Source organism: Balaenoptera ricei, chromosome 10 (genome assembly GCF_028023285.1).
Source record: "Balaenoptera ricei isolate mBalRic1 chromosome 10, mBalRic1.hap2, whole genome shotgun sequence".
NCBI lineage: Eukaryota > Metazoa > Chordata > Mammalia > Artiodactyla > Balaenopteridae > Balaenoptera > Balaenoptera ricei.
Genome location: NC_082648.1, coordinates 63,143,134 through 63,165,350, shown reverse-complemented (window position 1 = coordinate 63,165,350; position 22,217 = coordinate 63,143,134). Strand labels below are relative to the sequence as shown.

The 22,217-nt window shown below is 38.9% G+C and overlaps 1 protein-coding gene across 6 annotated transcripts in view; it reads left to right on the top strand.

Moving 5' to 3' along the window:
• The first annotated feature begins 220 nt into the window (after positions 1–220).
• KCNC2 (potassium voltage-gated channel subfamily C member 2) overlaps positions 221–22,217 on the top strand; it is a 199,618-nt gene continuing 177,621 nt past the window's right edge. For 3 of the 6 annotated variants that reach the window (XM_059936542.1, XM_059936541.1, XM_059936540.1), the window contains exons 1-2: positions 410–1,042; positions 2,202–2,901. In XM_059936542.1, the coding sequence (XP_059792525.1) occupies positions 2,221–2,901 (681 nt within the window). In that variant the 5' untranslated portion in view covers positions 410–1,042; positions 2,202–2,220. Of the gene's footprint in view, positions 258–409; positions 1,043–1,525; positions 1,709–2,201; positions 2,902–22,217 lie in introns of those variants that run through there. The other 3 variants (XM_059936539.1, XM_059936537.1, XM_059936538.1) reach the window with 3 other exon arrangements.

The following is a 22,217-nucleotide window of genomic DNA, read 5'->3' as shown; positions in this document are numbered from 1 at the left end:
GTGCAATAAAAATTTGAGAAAGGGAGAAATTGGCTAAAGAGATCATTGCTTTGTTACTTGGATATCTGTAGCTTGTCTTTTTAGCTTCTGATAAACCTGAATGTTTACTTGCTAGAGCATTATGTTCCTGGAATAAACTTTTAAAACTTGTTTTGTTTTATATAACCATGATGTGGTGACTGGAGACCTACATTTCACTGAAAAGAGCAAGCCAGAGCCATAGATAAGACGCGAGAAACCGGACACACTTGTCACCTGTAAGTAGAGCTCTCTCCCTTCAGCTGCCATTAAGAAAAAAAAAAATGCAATTTGTCTTAGATTTTCTCTCTCACTTGTTGGGAGGGGTGCGGCAGCGGGAAGAGAAAGGGTGTAGACAGTGGGGTGTAAATAAGGCAGACAGACGCTCCAGAGAGGGTGGGAATAGAGCTTCACTGAAGAAAAATAGATGAACCTGGTTGGTACAACAGAGCTTCCCCAGGTCCACCCACCACCCACCACCCACCGTTCCGCGAGCTCTGGGCTCTGGCGGCGGGGGCTGACGGCGAGCGGCGGGGAAGGGCCAGCTCCAGCCTCGGCTGCTTAGCGGGGAGAAGCGAGACCTGCAGGTCCAAGTCGGAGCCGGGTGGTCTCACCTTCGAGTGGGTGAGCTCTCCGGACCTCGGGTCAGCTCCGCGGCAGCCAAGGCCGGCCGCTCTGCCGGCTCCCGGCGGGGTCGCGGAGCGTCGGCTGGACCCGCCCCGAGCTCCATGGTCCGCCCGGCCCCGCGCGATGGTGACTCTGGGCGCCGAGGTCGGCGCGGAGCGAGCCCCCAGCAGCTCGCACAATGAGGGCGGGCGGCGCGGCGCGCGGCCGGCGGGGGCTGTCTCCGCGAGCCCAGCGCCACGGGAAGCGGCCCAGCCACCTGAACCCGAAAAACGCCAACAAGTAGTTTCTCGTTGGAGAGGGGCGGCTCGGCTGGGTGTCGGGACTCCGTCCGGCTGCCCGGAGCACCTCGTCCACTCGGACACCATAGCAGAACCACTTTTCTCTCGGTCTCGTTAAGGTACCTAGAGGCGGGAGGGCAAGGGGCTGATTTGCCGGGAAGGGCGTGCTGACCCTGCAAGGCAGGCATCCCCGCTCCGTTCCGCACTAGGATTGGAGAGGTGAAGCCCAGGGGAGAGGTGGCTGGGAGATCGGAAACGGGGACACTGTCAGCCAGGACTCCCAGCTCGGGGATGCAGGGGGTGTGCCTCCAGCAGCTTTTCCCCGGGCCTCGCTCCTCCTAGAAAGCACCCCTCCGCCCGCAAGACATTTGTTTTTCTTGGGAAAGGGGGATGGGGTGGGATGCACTGATCACTTCTGCTCCCCAAAATGGATCCTAGTCAGTCGTTTCCTTTCCCAAGTAATAATAATTTCAACAACAGCAGTAATGTGAAAAGGAAATTGGATCAGGAAATTTGGGAGAGGTCTCCTTGGTGAAAGGCACCAGCGGGGACGTTTTTTTTGCTCTGACTTCCGCGTTCAGTCTATTTGCCTGGCCCGGGAAGGGGAGTAGAGGTCGCGCAAGGGGCACTTCCCGCGAGCCAAGCAACAGCGGGCTCTCCAGAGTTCACCGAGGGCTCGCGTTTAGTGGGGGCTCGCCGCCCAGCCTGGGGGTCTCTCACCCAACACTGCCAAGTTGCCTGGGCAGAGAGAACTCCCTGCCTAAGGGAACAGCCTCCCGGAGAGGGTAGGAGGGAGAGGGTCTCGGAATATGAGGGAGGAAAGGGACGGGGCACGGGAAGAGGACGGGGGTGGGGAGAGGGGGAGGGGAGGACTTAGTAGGGAAAGATAAGGGGTTTGGGGAGAGAGAGAGGGGGGGAGAGTTAGGGGCTGGGAACAGGTTAGACTTGAGGGAGGACAGAGAGGAGAGAGGGTGAAGGGTGAAAAGACGAAGGAGACAGAGCAGAGGGAGAAAGGTGTGAGGCGGGTGAAAGGTGTCAAGGAAGGTCAAGGAAGATTCGGACTGCTATCTCCTCAGTTCTCTAGAAACCTGGGAAAGGTATGATGCTTGAGGCGGGGACAGGGCTGGGCGCCAAACTCATCCTGGGAGGGCCCTTTGCCCCTCGCCTTTCTGTCAACCCTGCATCTTGGAACTCTCGGGCTGGGAGTGGGGGTGGGAGTCACAGCGCGGCTCCGCCGGCCGAGATCTTTAACTTGGCGCTGTGTTCGCCTCCCCCCAGTCATGTCTAAGGCACAGAGATGGGCAAGATCGAGAACAACGAGAGGGTGATCCTCAATGTCGGGGGCACCCGGCACGAAACCTACCGCAGCACCCTCAAGACCCTGCCCGGGACGCGCCTGGCCCTTCTCGCCGCCTCCGAGCCCCAGGGCGACTGCCTGAAGGCGGCGGGCGACAAGCTGCAGCCGTCGCCCCCTCCGCTGTCGCCGCCGCCGCGACCGCCCCTTCTGTCCCCCGGGCCGGGCGGCTGCTTCGAGGGCGGCGCGGGCAACTGCAGCGCCCGCGGCGGCGGCGACCACCCCCGGGGCAGCCGCGAGTTCTTCTTCGACCGGCACCCGGGCGTCTTCGCCTATGTGCTCAACTACTACCGCACCGGCAAGCTGCACTGCCCCGCCGACGTGTGCGGGCCGCTGTTCGAGGAGGAGCTGGCCTTCTGGGGCATCGACGAGACCGACGTGGAGCCCTGCTGCTGGATGACTTACCGGCAACACCGCGACGCCGAAGAGGCGCTCGACATCTTCGAGACCCCCGACCTCATCGGCGGCGACCCTGGCGACGACGAGGACCTGGCGGCCAAGAGGCTGGGCATCGAGGACGCCGCGGGCCTGGGGGGCCCCGACGGCAAGTCCGGCCGCTGGAGGAGGCTGCAGCCCCGCATGTGGGCCCTCTTTGAGGACCCCTACTCGTCCAGAGCCGCCAGGGTAAGGCCTGAGTCGCCCCCTTCCCTGTTGCGCCAACTTCTCCCAACTCCTTCCGCCACTTCCTGTTCTTTTCCGCCGAGGCCTCTGGGATGGGGGCAGGGGGAGAAGAGAACAGGGTTCCCTAACCAGGAGGCGAGGGGCCCCTCCCGTGCAGGGTAAACTCAGGGACCCTGGCCCCGATCCTCCCTGCTTCCTGCCCCCCGCCCCCCAGCATCCCCCTCCTCTCCTTCTCAACTGCAACTGAGATTTACTTCAGCAGAGTGGACCGAAAGGGCAAATGTCAGCTACTCTGGGCGAGTCTGTCCGGACCCTTGTTCGGAAACCACTATCACACTTCCTGTTGAGTTTCTTTTTCTAACTCTTTTGTTCCAACGTTTTCTTTATAGCTCGGATGGCCCTTCAGGCCTTCTGGTCATCACGATTTGACCTTTCCTGTGAGACTTGACACTGCTGCACACCTGACTCCCCCAGAGCAGTGGCTCCAATTAGGGATCTAATCTGAGGGCAGTAGAGGAGAAATGGAATATATGTCTGTGGTTGGGCCGAGAGAGGGTGTGCCAGGAGGTTCATTTTGTGAAAATCTCCTGAATGTTGTTTGCGCCTGTCTCCTTCCAAGAGAGAGCAGTGCTGGGTTTGCTTGTCCCAGTGAGTTGACGGGATAGCCCCCTGCACAGTGAGTTTTGGAGTCTGATGCCTTTCCCCTTGTGCTGTATCTGTGTTTTCTACAGGTTGAACGCCAATTGGTCACTTTGGTGATCCTGGTTTAGTGGGAGTCTCTAAGTTAAAGACTGGGTAATTTAGATTGTAGGCAACTTTATTATACTCTATAGATTGTGATCCCATCCTCAATTTTTCTTTTCAGTTTTTAGCTTGAGTGACAGTTTAAATTTAGTCCTTGATACCCGCGATTAATTCTTCAAAATCCCAATGAAGAGATTATAAAAGTAGCTAATAATGGTTTCTCTAGTTTTAAAGGAAAGAAAAGAAATATAAATAACCAAAAACTATACAGTATGTGAATGGTTTTTAATTATATGTGAGAACGGAGTACTGTATTTAGTTAAGTCTTTGTAACTGCATGTGTCTGGTTTGCTTCTGACACCCAGAAAAGATTCCCCTTGGGCAGAATGGGAATTCTCCCAGCTTAACTTTGGCTCCATCCTCATTATTGTGTTCCCCTGAATGTCAGAAGTCTCTGCATCTGAGATGTTGTGCAGCTGATAACATGTCAGAAGATGTGCTTCTGATACCACTTTAGAAGTCTGAGGATATGTTTTGTTTTCAATTTGAAATAGAATATCAAAGAGACAATTTAAAGCATTGCTACTTTATGGGATCTGGTATTTAAATGCATACATAAATTCTAGTATGTCCATGTTCTCATATTTGAATGTAGAATTACTAACTTCAACTCTGAAATCTTCCTTTTAAGACCATTCTGTAAATTCAGCAAGAGTTGGCATTCAGGGAAAAAAAAGTGCATATTTATTTATTTAAATTAAATCATGGACTCATGACTCTTACCTCTGTTGTTTTGGATTCCAGCTGAGTGCTACAGTGCTCTTTCCACTTGGCAGCTAAAAAGATAATCTGCATTTGTTTTCAGACTCATCCTGTAATTTTCTTATTTTATATGGTATAAAAAAAGACAGGAAGTTTTATTATCTTTCCTCATAATAATAGAATACATTATATTGTAGACCAGTTGCACAGCAAAAACTTTAAGATGTTCAGTTTTTATTATTGCTATGGTAATTGATTCTATTGATTATTGGTCAATGGTTAGACCATTAAACTGAAAATAGTTTTTTAAAAATCTTACTAAGATTTCATTGTAGTAATATTAAGGATTTGACCTGCATCCCTTTTAGGTGAGGAAAAGAACACAGATAGATTAGAGATTAATACAAGGTCAAAGAGCCATTAGAAGTAGAATCAGCTGAGAATCATAGACCTGGAAAATTTCTTTGAGGTCACCTCGTGAGGACCCTGTATTTTGTGGATGAGGAAAATGAAGACTGCAGATGCTCAGTGAGGGCCAAGGTCATACAACGAGTTATTAGCAGAGCCAAAACTATGCTGGAGGTCTCATGACATCCCCCCCCAGGCCCTTTCCACCACAACCACTGATTATAACTGACTGTCTGCCTTGTGAAATCTCTGCAAATAGTGTTGCTCTTGAGATTTAATGCAGCATAGGACAGTCACTAGAATTCTAACTTCGAAAGGTCATCTATGACATGTGTGTATATATATATATTTTTTTTTCCAGGTCTTTGGCTGCATCTCCCAACATTAGAGTGCAAATATGGGATTCCAGTTTTCTTAAAATGAGCCCTGTTTTAACTTTCCATTTTTATTGACCAGTTGATATGTAATGTTTTCCTTTTTTTTCAGATTGGCTAACATTTGTGGGACTTGTCTTCAAGAAAATCCCTTTTCAAATTATTAGGGGTGGCCTGAAGAATACTCAGAAGTCACCATTCTATTTAAATGTGATTTAATATTTTTATATGGACCCTTTTAGTTCAGATGATTGACAGACAATGTTATCTGACTAATTTGATAAATAGAATTACATTGGGAGGTCACTGGATGAAATTATATTTTGCATGGACATGATTCTAGGAGACATAAAATCTATTATCAAGTGGTTTGTTTCAGCTGTGGTCTTACTGCCACAAGTCTCATTCTTAATAGAAGTATTTAACTTTTATAAGCCCTCTTACTTTTCATTTTACATTAGTTCATCTTTTATTGATATACTTGAGATGAACAATTTTAACTGTCCAAATTCTATTTTCAATTTGTTATACCTGTTTCAACATTGTCCTTATCCTTTCCCAACATTGAGGAGATTGGCTCAATTATATAATAGACATGTTTAATTTCTAACTTTTATGATCTAAAGTGGCAGACTGAAACAAGAGTGATAGGAACTGGATAATTAATTGAGTTCTACAACATTGTATTTTTGCCTTTTGTTTTGGTTGGCATTTCCCACTCCTCTATTACTTTTAATTTATGATGTAAATACATATTTGAGAGGTCTAAATTGTTCAGGTTAACTTGGTAAATAAGTTTATAGTTTTCATTTATGAATTGTATCCTTAAGAATAGTATTCCAAAATAGAAATTTTAAAAAATTTAAATATCAGTTGTCATGGAAACCTGTTGTTCAGAAAATGAGATCAGGAAAGAAAAGGTGAGATTATTCCGTTGATGCCACTGAGTGATATTTACAAATAGTAAAAAGCAAGGAGGCATAGATGTTTTTGTAAAAATGTTCTGCATTGCATATTTCCAATTTAATGTCTAAGTTTTAGAAGGAAATGAAGCTTGTATGTGCTTTCCTATGAAGGCATATAATAGTAAGTGAACAGGCACCAAGCAGAAATTCTTTAATAGAACTTCTAGATTTTTTAGAAGTTTGAAAAATAATATAAGGGCAAAATACTAGAATAAAAATATTTTAAATGATTTTTCCCAAGATTACAGAGCTAAGAGTGGTTATAAGTTTCTACTTCTCCCTCTTCTTTTCACTTATTTTTTGGGGGACGGAGGGAAAGTGATTGAATTAGGTTCTGGTCTAGAGTGTGGCCCTTCTTTGGCAGCATGTATATCTTTGATTACCTGATAGACTTTTTTTTTACTCTCAAAGAGAACTTTAGAAAAGAAAAACAAAACAGAACAAAAAAACTGCCATAGAACCATATTTAAGATGTTGGCTCTTTGGTGTGGGTCTGGATCACTTCATATATGTTCTCCAGACCTTTATCCATATACCACTATATGCAGATAATCCTGAACTGTACTTGGATTATGATAGTGAATCCACCATTTTTATAATCTTGAATATATACACTTTATTAGTATTTTAAATTATTTTATTTCCACAGCATTACTAAAATATACTCCTTAAAACTATTCAAATTTAAACTTAAATATCTAGAATTGGATTCAGAATTGCAAATATGTAATTTACTTTTTATGGGCCATTTTTTCCTCCACCTCAAAGCACAAAACAAAACAGGAAAGAAATTATCTAAGTAGCTGTTTGCTAGCTTTAAGTGTAACATTTAATTTAAAAAAATTATAATAAGGCAAAGACAATTTGAGTCATATATTAAGATTAAAGAAAGAAAATGTATTAATTCTTGTTTTGTGAGCCTTGCTCCAGTTAAAAGAATTAATGATCAAATATAGCTTGTTTATAAAATATTGTTCTTAATTATTAAAATTTTAGAATGTTTATTTAGTCAGTGAATACTGATTATGCAATCACTGTACCAGAAACTATGTAAGCTACTGGGAATGCATGAGAAGATATAGTGCTTTGCCCTCAATAAGCTCGCCACTCTATTTATAATAAAATATTTCCTAAAACATCTATTCAATTAAAAATGCAACAAAATAACAACAAACAAAATTCCAGAAATATTATAGATGTTTTCCTCAAAAAAAAATCTCACATGGAAATATTGCCTAGATGTGCAGGAAAATATTCCATCTAGAAATGATGGTCTCAGGAATTCCCTGGTGGTCCACTGGTTAAGACGCCCATGCTTTCACTGCAGAGGGCCCGGGGTTCAATCCCTGGTTGGGGAACTAACATCCCACAAGCTGTGGGGCGTGGCCAAAAAAAAAAAAAGAAATGATGGTCTTAAGGTATTGTTAGTCTTTATTTTATTATGTGAAAATGTTAGGCTTTTTCAATCTTGATTTTTCTGTTTTTCAAAGTGATTTATACACTCTCTTTTTGCAACATTATTGAAGAATATGGTAAAGGATGTACTTATACCAAACAACTGAATTATTTGCAGTGTGGTCGAGTGTCTTCATCCCTTCCATTTTAATTACAAGTTATGACCAACCATATGACAATGAAAATCCAAACTTCAGGCCCCTAAAAAGAGTCTGGTGTAATAGTCTGGTGTCTTTGCATTTGCTGTATAAACATCTAAGTGTCCTTTGACCTTTTCCAGGCCACTAATTGTATAGTTCACAAATTAATTTTATTCTTATATTCTGAACATTGGATAAGATCAGAGAGTGCCTCATTCAACATATAATTTAAAAAAAAGGTAACTCTAATAGAATTGTATTTTCAATAGTGTATTTGATCACAAACTAGGTGATCTGATCCATTGCTGGGACATTAGGCATGCCAAAGGTGAATAGCTGGACAGATTAGGTATGACTGTTTTCCGTTATGCTTTCCCAAGAGCTCATTTGTAGACCTGAGTTAAGAATACTAAATGAGAGTCAAGGAAATTTTTCTTCTCTGTCAAGAAGATTATTTTCAAAGCAACTGAGAACAAGGAAATGTGTAGGATTATAAAGAAATGCAGGTCAACCTTTCCCATTAGAAATATGTATCATTACTATTTATTTTTACTACTGCAAATAAAGTAAATGCAGTTTTCAGATCTCATATATTTTCCAAATTCTGAGTCATTTATCCTTTTTATTATGGCAACCTTTAAAGTATATCTAAATGAAATAGTAAAGGACACTAAAGGACTGATAAAATATAAACATAGATCTCCATAAGGAAATATATAGTGGCAACATAATCTAAACAATAACCATCAATATATGATCTAAACTTAATTCAATTCTTTTTGAAGTATGAAGGGCTTTTCTTTTGGAAGAGCAGTCAAGATTTTTTTTTTTTATGACAGGATAGCATTGCTTTTTTGCTTTTCTCATAGGTTGAAGGGTGGTGATTGATTTTAATACTCTGTAGTCAATATTTTCTCAGAAAGTGACTAAAATGTGGGTGTTGGGAGGAGAAGAGACTAGAAGTAGAGAATATATGGAAACAGTATTGGAAAAATGCCTGAGTTGGAATCCATGAGACCTAGGCACTAACCTTGATTTCACAACTGGCTGTGTGACCTTAAAGAATTTACTTCATCTTCCTGAGTTTTGATATCCTTCAGCCTTATTCTGAAAGAAAAAAATGGGGATGACACATTGGACTAGATAAGTATCCAAACTTCTTTCCAGCTCTAAGATTTTGAGGTTTGGAGGAAAAATAAGGATAGTGATTGCTAAAAATCCCTTGGGTGGGGGGAACAGTACGTCTGCACTGGTTTTGATTGTACTCTAGGGACCATCACACGAATAGGGTAAACTAGTATGGATTTCTTTTGTTTTCTGCATTTTAACTTTCTGCCCTTTTTTTTCCCTACAGCTGTTGGGTAGCTGCTGCTCTGGTTACCATAGAAACAGGTTAGCTCCTAGCTTCTTGTTTCCATTGAAAACAGCTTTCTCCCAACCACGTATTGATCTCAGGAAATCATTTTGTTGTGGCTCTGTCATGAAACCCATAAAGATGATCGGCTCTGTCATTTCCTAAGTCTAAGACTCAGTGCAGGTGTATGCCCATCCACCCACAAAGATAACTGATTAGATAATCTCTGTTTTATTTCCATTTGAAAAGTGCCTTGTCAAAGACACCAGCCTTTTCCCCTTCCCGAATCTTATACAGAAGGGAAAGTCTTATTCACTTGAGGATTTACAGATATGCCTAACACACTGAAGTGTTTACAAAATAGTGTCAAATTATTTAGTCCTAATCTCTTTCACAGCTCATTCTATCAGAGTAAGCATAGAGAGTGGTATGCTGTCTAGCACACTTCATAAGCTTGTATTTTAATGTACTCATTAATGAAGACTATTTCAAGAGAAATATATGTATGTATTATATAGGACACCATATTTCTCTTTTGAGAAAAAATAGTTTTTCTATTTCAGTATATACATATTTACATAAAAAGATATATTCACTGTCATACTGTAGATAACACACTCAGGGTTTGTATATGTTTGTATATGTTTATAAAATTTTGATATGGATAAATGAAGGAAGAGACTCATGGGAATATGGCTTAAAGTTTTGGTTGAGAATATTAATTTGTGTGTGTGCATGTGTGTATTTATATATATATATATATAAAATATATACTCTTGGAATGAGATTGGTATATATAACAGACTTCTAGTGTGCATGAGACTTAGAATTGGAAGGAAACTGGTGATCACCTGACACAATTACCTCAACTCACAGAAAAAGCAGCTGGCTTGTTCATAGCCTTGGCTAGTTAGTGACAGTAGCAGAGCTAGAGTTTAGATCTTCTGACTCCTGGCGCTCTTCGCATTCAATCTTGATTGCTTAGTCTGGGTTGGGTTTAACGTTAGGTGCACAGATTTTAGATTTTGGGAAGCAGTAAGAATGTTGGGAACAGTTGGGGTGGGGTCTGTCCTCTTCCATGTCCTGTTCAGCAATAGCAGGGAAATTGTCACTGTTTTAGATATTCTATTTCCAGATCCCCTCCAGATGAATCCTTCCATTGCTGCCTTCTCTACCAGTTCTATATCTTAACTGTTCTACTACCTTTAAAGCCTCAAAACTAACCTGCCTATGCACTTACCTCCTATTTTTTCCCTTTATCCCTGTGTGTGTCTTTTGTAATATGTTTTTCTACTTTTATTGGACTTATTGCCTTTGGAATTTTTTAATGCAACCCTATTTCAACCTATTGGGGATGGTTAATGTGTTTTATAGAACATTCTCTTCTCACATGTAATTAACCAGATCATGGTTGGCTTTACACAGGAATAACTGGTAAATTAGAGTGAAAGATACTTGGAGTGGTTTTTAAGATCTGAAAATGAGATTATATATTGTTTGAGGTCAGCAAATATGGGACAGAAAAACTTTTCCTTCAACCTTTTTTTAGTAGACAGTTAGCCAAAGGTGGTGTTTCCTTCTCTGTGATGGGATGTAAAGCAGCATTATAATTTTGGGAGTGTTTGAAAGAATGCATTTTATAGGAATCAAAACAGAAGAAGTTTCTGGTAGTATTGGGAAAAAAGTACTCTATAATTGCTATGGTTACTTGACTGACCTTTTCTTCTGAAAGCTCATAATGATAGAGACATCTTTGTAATCTGACATTTCCTCAGTGTTCATGTATTAAGAAAATCCTATGCAGACACCTCAGTGTCGTCTTCATTTTCTGTTTGAATACTCTGGTGGGTTTGCTATCAGATCTTGGAGCTTTGCCATTCTTTATGTATCTGACAACGTTGCTGATATCTTTAAAAACTGGAGCAAAGGTCAAGATAGCCCTTCTTGGCAAGTGATCTGTGATTTAGTCTTAGCAATGGAAGGTGTTCTCCTTTGAGTTGTCTCCATGGAGAAAGTCCAAGTGACGAAAATATGCCACCTTTTGACCACAGACATTCTCTTATTTTACACCAATACATTGTCCAGAATTTGAAAGTTATTCACTAAATGATAAAACGCAAAAATTTTTTTTAATAAAATAAAGTGATCCTAGATAATATTGTCATGATATCCAAATAATATTGTTAATTCTAAATTTAAGACAACATGTTTATGTATTATGTTTAAGCAAAAACAATTTGGATGAATATAACATTATTCACTGAGTAGTTTGTCAGATTGGGCTTAATGAAAGGGACAGAGATTATTCAGAATTGCTGTAAATTTTGTATTTGTGTTTGTAAATTATACAACAGAAATTCAGGTATAGGGTTGCTTATTTTTCTGTTTATTGATTAAGGATAAAATGCCATTTGCTAAAAGTGAATATTGTGTAATAACTGTATTGGAAACAATGGCAAAGTAATCATAGCAAGAGGAAGCTTCCTTACTATTGGGTTGGCCCAAAAGTTCGTTTGGATTTTTCAGTAAGATGTTACAGAAAAACCGAACGAACTTTTTGGCCAACCCAATATATTAATTTGAATAAAATTGATATTTAGGAAAACAGAACAATGCATCATTATAGTTTGATTTACTGTTTAAATTGTCCTGTTTCTCTCTTGGGGTGAACAGCGAGAGGGCAGTTATGAAAATTATTAAAATACGCTTAATGAAACCCATCTTTCATATAAATTGAGTAGGAAATGGACAGAACAGAGATTTAGCTGGCCCTTTGTTTGTGCAAACAGAATCTAAAGTAGCAAGTGACATTTTTTTTTTTTTTTTTAGCTGGAACTTTATTATCAGGCCTGAGTGACCTATGAGGGTCACATAAAATGATTAGTGGGTGCATCAAAGTTGAACAACCATCATATTTGTATCATGATGGAGAAACATTTGTGAGCTTATGCTTAATTCCTAGGTTCAAAATGGTGTTGACTGTGCTTTGATATTTGGAGTACAATGCTAGGGATATAAAATTCATGCAAATTAATGAAATCAAATATATTTTAATGTACTAATAGGCTGCAATGACATTCAAAATGGATTAGTCTTAATTCAGAAACAAGATTCTTTAGTTGTTTCACCTTCTCCTGAGAGTCCAGTGCTCAATTTTTAGTTGTAACATGTGCATACTATCAGTTCTTTAGTTTTTTTTTTAATTTAGTGATTGTTTTCAATACTTATTTATTTTTCTATTTATGTATTAATCATGGATTTAATTCATCTTAAATTTCTCTATATAGGTGATTTCTTGGTAACTTTACTTTTGAGTACTTGACTTTGTGCTTCACTGCTAGGTTTCTTTGTCAACAACATTTTGTGTTTCCTCTACCTTGGCTTGCATCACTTGGTTGATGAAGTAGTGTGCTGTCACCAGGTATTAGTACATTTTCCTCAGCTAAACAAACTGGAAGCATCAAAGATGAAAGTTTTCAAATGCTTTTGAATCTCTCTGCTGACAGTTATTGAGCTTCAACTATTGGCCAAAACTAGGTTAGTACTGAGAATGCAAGGGTTAAAATTTGGCATTTACCTTCAAGATGCTTGTATTCTATTGGAAAAGAACAACTGTATGTCCATAGTTACAATATAATGCATTAACACTATAATAGAGATATTGGTATGGTGTGGACACACAGATTTGGGAGGGACCCACTCTCCTATACAGAGGAGATGAGATTTTAGTTAACGCGCAAGAGATAAAGTTTTTTCCAGCAATCAAGGATTAGGTTAACAGAGTAGTGTGCAAACATGGAAGTTTGACAGAGAATACCATGCCATGTTATATGGGGCAATAACAGGATCAGAAGGCAGGAGAACAGGCTTCAGAGGAAGAGAGGGCTTCTGGGCTTATAAATGAGATTTTCTAATGAGATGGATATTCAGTCCAGGGCAGGAATAAACACTGTTATCTCAGTTTATTCCAAAATAGTGCTTCTGAAACTTATATAGGAGTAATTTAAGATGATGACTAAAATTTTTACTTCCCAGGTCTCACTGCAGTAGGATTTGGATAGGATTCAGATCAGATGAACATCTTTGGGGTTGTAGTTGGCTACTGACCCAGTACATGACAGGACTGTGATGTGACTGCTGCCAAAGCAAATACAATTTAACAATGAATTAAGATGATAATCATGCTTGGACCAGTATCGAAGTGTGTTTTCTAGATCTGCAGCTCTTCAGGGTGTTAACAGATGTTGTTGCCCCTCAAAAGAGTTCCATGGACAGATGAACTCGGAGACTAGTTTAAAACAAAGTTAAATAGGTTTTTATTTTTTAATTTTATTATTATTATTAATATCATTTTTACTACAGCTCTTTTTCAGGGCAAAGAGTTGAAGGACTAGTTGACAGTTGGTTTTGAGATGGGAGTGAATTAATGCGAAGTGAAGTGGTGTGAATAAAAACTCAGTTGGCTGAGTTCGAATCCTGACTGTACCACTTGCTTGCTGTATAACTTTCACAAAGTTGCTTCTTTAAGCCTCCCTCTTTTCATCTGGACTGGGGAGATAATAATTGTATCTGACTCAAGGAATTGTTAAAAGGGTGGATTGAGCATATTCATGTTCAGAAGCCAGCGTAGTGCCTGGTTCTCTAAATTTTAGCTGTAGTATTATTATCATCATCGTCATTATCATCACTATTCTTTATGACAAGCATTGCTTATTTTGGGGGTTAGCGTGGTTGCAATAGCCCACCTTAAGGGAACTTTCTAGCATTTAGAATGTTCATAAAAAAATAAGTTCTCTGTTCCTGAGATTTTTCATATGGGTATTGGATTACTGTCCGGAAAATTGTAGGAGTAATTCTATCCCTAATGAGTAAAGGGTGATTAATTAGAACAATATCTAACATGTATGTATTATATACCAGGCATTTTACGAGTGGCAAGGTAAAGGCATATTTCCTGCCTTTAAGGAGTTGTGGTGTCCTGGAAGAGAACAGAAGGGAAATGATAGTGCAATGTCAGGAGAGCTCCAGTAGAAGTTAACGTAGTCTTGCCAAGGTGGGAAAAAGACTTCCTGGAGGAAATATGCCTCTGTTGGTACCAGAAGATGAAGAGGAGGAAATAGCCAGACTTTTTAGAGAGAAGAGCTGAAACAAAGTCCTAAAAGGGAAAGAAGGCAAGGCCTGTGCAAGATACTGTAAATAATTCAGGACAGCTACAGCACTGCGTTAGGGGTGCGGAGATAGGGCAGGAGACAGAAGCTGAGGTTGGATCCAGAGGCTTCATAAGCTCTGTTGAGAATGTCTGGTCTTCCTCTGGTGGTAGTGGGGCGCTTCTGAAGGATTTTAAGCAGAGCAATGGCATGCATATTTGTAATTGGGAATATTATTCTGAAACTTTTATACTTGAAGAGGGGATTGGTCTGGGGAAAATGAGTACCAGTTTCTCAGAAGAGCTACAGTTTAGCATGTTATTGCAGTAATCCAGGTAAGAGATACCCGTGATCTTAATTAAAACAGTGGCCAGAGGGATGAAGTAAAATGAAAATAGTTAAAGTGGAATTGTCTATTAATTACATGCAGTGAATGAGGCAGAGAGAGAAGTCAAGAATGTCTCCCTAGTTTCTGTTTGCACAATGGAACAAGACAACCTTTATGACTTTTTTCTAATTCAAGAGTCAGTGGTTATATGATTTGAGAAATCAGTAGTTATTCTTTCATGGGATTTAACACTATAATATTTTGTATTATGTTTTGTGATTTATCTTTTATACTTCAGTACCAATTACTCGATTATTAATAGCTATTTCATAGATTTTATAGTTGTGAAATTAGATGCAGAGTATGCCCCTTAAATTTTTTGTTTGCAGTAATTCACCACCATAAAAAGGTGGTGAGGAGTAAGAAGTCCTCTCTACAAGAAATGTCAGCTTTTTTGGTTTAAAGCCCAAGAAAATAATATTAATTTTTGCATAATTTCTATGAAATGGAAATGACTAGTTCAATATAGTAGCTCATGTAGACTCCAAAGCTAGAAGCTTAAAGTGAACTGGGGATTTAAAAAATATCAATAAGATTCTGTGGCTTTAAAATACTCTTTGGAAAATTGCTTTAAATAAATATATCCTTTAGATAAAAGTCCAGGAAGGAGCAAAGGTAGTGAGGAAGAAAAACAGAAATGAAAACAGGCACCAAAGGAGTTAAACTGGGAAGAAGATGGTGTGTTCAGATCCAAGGCAGAGTAATTCCTTCTAAAGCATTAATGTGCCATGCTATTTTCTGGCTTACAACCTTGTTATCCCTTTCCGTTGGCTACATATTAAACTATATTTTCCTTAGCCTGGCTCTCCAGAATCTGCCCATCATCTATAAACGTAATAATAGCCCTCACAGCTCTACCAGTCAGACTGCATGCTTTGCCATTCCTGAATACGAGATGTATTCGCATTGTTGTACATTCGTGTACACTGTTTTCACAGCCTAGAATACTTTCTCCTCCTCGATTTAACAGGTTGATTCAATCATCTTTCAATAGCCTGTATAATTATCAAGTCTTACTTGACACCTTCTAAACTCTCTCAAAAGCAGTTCATTTCTTCCTCTGAGTTTCTATATAACTTTGTAGATACAGTATTACAGCATTTAACTGGCTGTATTAGTTTCTCTGAGTTGTTGTAGCAAACTACCACAAACTTGATGTCTTGAAACAACAGAACTTTATTCTCTTATAGTTCTGGAGGCTAGGGGTCTGAAATCCAGGTCTCAGCAGGATTGGTTTCTTCTGAAGGTTTTGAGGGAAAAATCTGCTCCATGGCTCTCTCCTAGCTTCTGGTGGTTGCTGGCAATCTTTGATGTTCCTCGGTTTGTAGACACGTCACTCCAATCTCTGCCACCCTTTTCACAAGCTGATCTTCCCTGTGTGTCTCTCTCAGTTTTCTCTTCTTATAAAGACACCAATTTTTGGATTATAGCCCATAATAACCCAGTATGACCGCATCTTAATTTAACTAATTACAATACCTCTGCAAAGATGCTATTTCAAAATAAGGATATTCTGAGGTTTGGGGTGAACATGCATGTGGGTAGATACCATTTAACCCAGTACACTGACTTTTCCATTTGGGCAACATTTTTGTAGTATCCTATAAATCATTTGTTTTCTGACTTCTCCTTTTCCATTTCAGTATGTTCTCAGTTAATGGCTACAGTGTCTTCAGGAATCTCTGTGAAGATACTAGTTAGATAACTTTTAAAGTTCTGTCTCATTTCTGGTATTAACTCTGGTCCCTGTATGGGTATTTTTTTTTTCTATTCTTTCACCTTTGTTCTTTTTTATAGTATTTATTTTCTTGAAATATCTTTTCCTTTGAAAGAGAGTGGGGGTGATTATAGTGTTATGTGGGTAGATAGGCAGGATCATGCAGAAACAAGGAATTCCCTTCAGGGTGGGTAGGGAGGAGCAGGTGGGCAAACTAGGGATCCTCTCAAGGTCTAAGAAAGGAAGCTGTATTTGGGGAAAGAAATTTAGTGAATTTCAGTTAATGCAGAGTGACCTTTCTCTTTTCTTTTTCTCCATGCTCTTTGAGGAAATCTGAGGTACTAAGAAGTTTACTTTACTTTTCTCTATCACACCAACACACCTAATAGAAACTGTCTTCTCTTCTGTTGATTCTCTACATAATTTAGAGAGCTATTCTTGCTGGCTATATCCTGAGGGAAAATTCTGTAGCCAGCCACTAAAGTAATTTGGGAACTTCCAAGGAGTTGTCCCACAGCCAGCTCCTTGTCTTAGGGCCCGTTGCCTCTGAGTTTGAGGTTTCTCTGGCTTCTGGATCTCTTTGGGAAGAATTGGACCAACTCCCAGAAAAGCTTTCTCTTGCACCTGTATTGAATTCCATTCTCCCGCTCCCCTGAATCTGCATCTCGATTAGTTCAATTCTGTTCGCTTTATATCTTAGTATTTCTGGGTCAGTGATAGCAATGTTTCCTGTTTTCTATCCCTGTGATATTTTTTCATCATTTTTAATGAGACTTGGCCAAGGAGATGAGGTATACTATCTTCCACTAGAATTTGATTGTATGTATATAGGCTTCTTGCCCATCCTAGTTATGAACTTCTGCATAGGGGCACCATTCCGTTCTTGTTGTTGTTCTCCAGAGTAATGCACAGTGTCTGGTAGTTTTCTCAGTGGGTTTTTATTACCATATGAACAATTCCATTAGTTCTCTTGTCTACAAGGATGTATTCCTCTATGATTCTTCCCTAAAAAGTCATTGTTTCTTCTTACCTTCTTTGGGCCCACCTTCTTTATCTACTTTTTGTCTATTCTGGTCCCCAAATATATAATCCTAGTGAAGAAATTCAAAGCCGACGTATAGTGTGTGACTTTATCATTGCTATAAAAAGCTTGTTAGACTAACATTAATACAAAATCCTAGAAAATTATCACTTGGAGAACAGTGACACTTTAATTTATCATCTGCCCACTGAAAATACATTTGTAAGAACATGAACTTTGATGGTTAAACAGATGTTTGTGGTACTTAAAGTTCCCCAATAAAGTAACAGCATCAGCTGAAATAATGTTTACATATTAGTGTGCTTTAATTTTTTACACAGAGACATTGTCAATGGGACCAAATGCTTAGTCCTTATTTTATAGAGAAACATCTGACTGACGATAATAGATGGCACTGATTGTCCTGCTTATTACATGGAAATGGGGCCTTCAGTGAAGGGTGCTGTGTTCTAAGAAAAGACACTGAAGAATGGATGTTGTAGCAGCAAGAAAATTAGACAAGGAGAGCAGAAAAAAAAAAAGATTCTTATTCATCACAGTATTGTTATCTCATTTCATTTAATATAATGGAAATATCCAAAGGTGACTTTTTCCTCATGCTACCTAGAATACACTTTATCAAACCAGTGCAGTAATGAAGACCATTACATCTAAAACCTAATTATGCTCAGATAGTCTCTCTAAATTGTGGTGAATATGAAGACTGAGAAAGACATTTAAAGAAACATATATACATTATAGTGGTCATGCAAATAGAAGGAATGAGAAAAGCCTTCATTTATACAAATATATTGTATATATTATAGAGATCAAGTAAAACTGTATTGTTTTTAGGAAAAACCATTGTGAGATAGTAGATAAAATAAAAATTATAAAATAAATCATAGTATTCAAAATGGAATAATTTTAGGACAAATTTATGTTTTTAAGATAAGGGGTCATTGTAGTTTATTTATTTTTAAAATAAAAAATAGTCTTAAATCATAAAAGTAAATGTTCTTATTATGGATAATTAAGGGAGTATATAATATACGAAAAAAGAAAATAGCCCTTTTGTCCCCCAAAGGCTATTAGAAATTTATTTATTTTTATTTCCTCCAAGATTATTTTAGCCATAGGGGTATAGAGAGTTTTTTTATCCAATATTTAATCTTTGTAATCAGGAACACAGTACCTTCCGATTTTATTCAAATCTGGTTTTACATCTCAAAAAAGAATTTTATCGTTTACTTCATATATGTCCTATGTGTTTACTTCAAGTATTATACTATATATTTTATGTTTAGTTGGTATTGTGAATGGGATCTTGCTATCCATTACCTTTTAACTAGTTATTGATGGCATATGAGTAAGCTACTACTTTTAGTATATTAATCATATGTATAGTTATCTTACTGAATCCTTATTGATAGAAATAGTATTTCAGTTTATTGTTTTAGGTTTTGCAGATATGCCATATATGTAAACAATAATTCATTTTATAATTAATATATCTTTTATTTTTTTATTTTTTATTTTTATTTTTTATGTATATAATTGGTAACTATATTTATGGTCATAATTTTCAGATATATTTGTACCTGTTTTAAAAATTACCACTATTACTTTCTGTCATTATTTCTCATTTTTGAGTCAATTTGAAAACACTTCTTTGTGATATGCTATATATTTTAAAATTTATTTTTGAGGAATGAGTTGAGTATGATATATTTTTGTGGGTATTCATAGATCTGAGGATATCTTTCTGTTGCATTGACCTATGAAAATTATCTTGGCTACGTTTAGAATTTTTTGATACACAATTTTGATTACTAAAATCTGCGATTTCTGTCTCATATTTAGAAATAATGAAAGTAGAAGAAAAAAGAGAATAAGGAAATTCCCTGTGCTATAAGCACAGGCAGGAGCACTAAACAAATCTTGGCCCCAAGAAGGACATCTCTTGCTGCAAGTTCCACTTCTACTTCCACCCTTAGTCTCCAGTTCTCTTGGTATTCTGCAGCCAAGATTCAGAATTGTCCTGAATTTCCTCCTAATCCATTTATGTTGTAGCATAATCTCTCTTAAGAGGCAGCATATTGTGATGGCTAAGAGTAGAGATCTTGGCATCAGACAGAGCTGGATTTGGATATGGCCCTATGACATATTAGTTGCATGACCTTGGATGATATAATTAACTTCTTTAAGATTTTGTCTCATTATTTGTAAAAGAACCTCCTCATAAGATGGGTATTATGAGGATTAAATGATATGAGAACTAAATGAGATACTGCATTTAATGTGTGTAGCAGAATGCCTAACATAAAATAAGCCTTCTGTAAATGGTAACTATTATTATATGAAGCTTGAGAGCAGGCTGATGTGCAAAATCTTTAGTCTAATAATTGGTGGCATCTTTCAGATGCTTGTAGTATGCCTAGATCTGGGGACAGGAGAGCCTCTTTTCATTGGATCATAGGTAGAAAATCCAGGAGGCTGTGGGAGAGTTTCCAAGATTATTTGCATTTTTGTCAATAGCTTGTGGAGCACAGCTGACAACTTTCTATCATTGCCTTGACTATAATTCCACTAAGTTTAGACCCTGTGTTGAAATGATGTAAGATAATATTCCTGATACCATTGCTTACTTCTCTGAAAGACATGAAGGGAGTAAAGATCATGAAGCACAGGGGAGACTGAAATCACTTTTGTTTAGTGAATTACTGATGCCTAGGACAGACTGGTGCACAGAAGGTCCTCAAAGAGGTGTTTCCTGACAGACTGGCCACTGATTATTTCGTAAGTGGTGAGGTATACTTCCCAGCATGCAGTGCTCCAAAGGCTTCTACTGCTTCACCTGCAAATGCATCTCTGAGGGGAGCAACAAGAAACCTTTCTTCACTCAGCTCTGTGGCTCCCTGGGATGGTTGTCAGACAAGAAGGAACAAGAGGACCCTTGAGCATTGTTACACTGCTGGTATTGGAGAACATCACCACACTGGCAACTCTCTCCACTTCTGAGCTATCAAAAGAATAATGACTAAGTAACTAATATTGTTACAGAAGTAGAATTCTACCCTCTTATTAAGTAGTTCCCATTCCTTGAAAGATTATTGGTGGGCTGATTTGCCAAGAATCAGTCGACCAATAATCTTGACCTTCCTAGTCAGAGGTAAGGCCTGCAGGAACTGTAACTTTTAAGCTCAAGGGAGGTTTCATGTTTCTCTAATCCTGGCCAGTCTTCACTTCCCCCAACCCCCATTTCAAGAGTTTGAGCACAAGACACTGTGAATGTTGATTCTTAACTATTCTCATCAGTAGATATTTTAATTAGTATAAACTCTTCCTGGATCCTGGCATGTTGTGAGTTTTTGTCCTTAATTTTCTGGGCTATTGTAACGTATTATATGTTTTTATGCCTGTAGGGTTGTCAGATAAAATATTCAGTACAACACCTAGTTAACTTTGAATTACAGATAAACAAAAAATAAGTGCTTTTAGTATAAATGTGTGTACCAGATTGTGGGTCATACTTCTACTAAAAACATTTTGTTTCTTATCTGACATTCAAAGTTAATCAGGTAACCTATATTATTATTTGCTAAATCTGGCAATGCTACATTGCATTTTAAAGAGAATTCAGAAAAAAAATGTTCATGCTTGCATTTTGCAGTGTTTCTCACTGTTTTAGCTTTAATTCCAAACACAAATTTTCCAGCTGAATGTATTCATAGTACTGTACATTGTCTACTGTAGCTCTAGCACTAATTTTTGAAGCAGTTAGTGTTCAAATAGAGACAGATAACTTCTCCAGCTGTCCAGTGACACCACTGCCAGAACAACAACAAAGATGGTTGGGTCCTTGCCAGAGGTGATTTCTGTGGTCCCAGACATGGAGAAAGGGTAAAATTTAATACCATTTTCATTCAAATGTTATTGGACCATCATATCCCTGTATTTTTTTCTCTTCTTGTTGGCTTTTATACAACTTCTGCTTGCATGTTAATAGTCTCTTCCTAGTATATTTTACTCAAAAAAGGTATGATGATTGCAAAAAAGAGGACTTGTAATTATTACTAAATAATTGCTCATAAAGGCTATGTTATTTGAGGAAAACTCAGTAACTGCTAATGAGCTATATAGAGATGCATCTTATTTCAGGTGTGTTTTAAAATATATGGGTATATGCATTTTTAACTTCTGGAAATTTGATTTCTCATAATTTTATTTTATAGTCCTCAGGTTATTATATTTATGTTATTAGTTGTGCTATTTTCAGGCAGGCAATAGTCTGTGGGCAATTAAACTTAAATTAAGCAGTCTGTTCCATGATGTACTTGGGGCAAAGTTGCATCTTGCCTCTGCCTTCAGTTTGGTTCCACAGTCATTCCCTTTGGCCTTCACCGTGTCTCTTCTGCAAATAACTCTCCTTGCAAGCAGAGCCAGCATGCCCCACTGTGAGTTCCGCATGGTTCAGTAAGTGAGGAATAGGCGGGTGAAGGAATACAGCCGAGAAAATAAGGACAAAGAGATTGGAACAAAAGAGCATACGCTATAACTGTAATTCAGTAAGACTGATTTTTCTGGTGTTTGGTAACTTGTCTCTTGAAGTTGGTTCCAACAGAGGACTTCTAAAAATGCTTTAAACAATGGCAATGTCATACTAAGGGCATAATCTCCCCAATAGGAAGTGTGTTCTTCAGTACACAAGTCCTTTGAGATGCTGCATCATAAAAAACAAATTCTGCTTGAGAAATGAGTCACACTCTATCTCCACCTGTCGATTCACAGTGCACATTGTGCATTAAGCCTCTGAGAAATCCCATTTAAAACAGAAAGGAAAA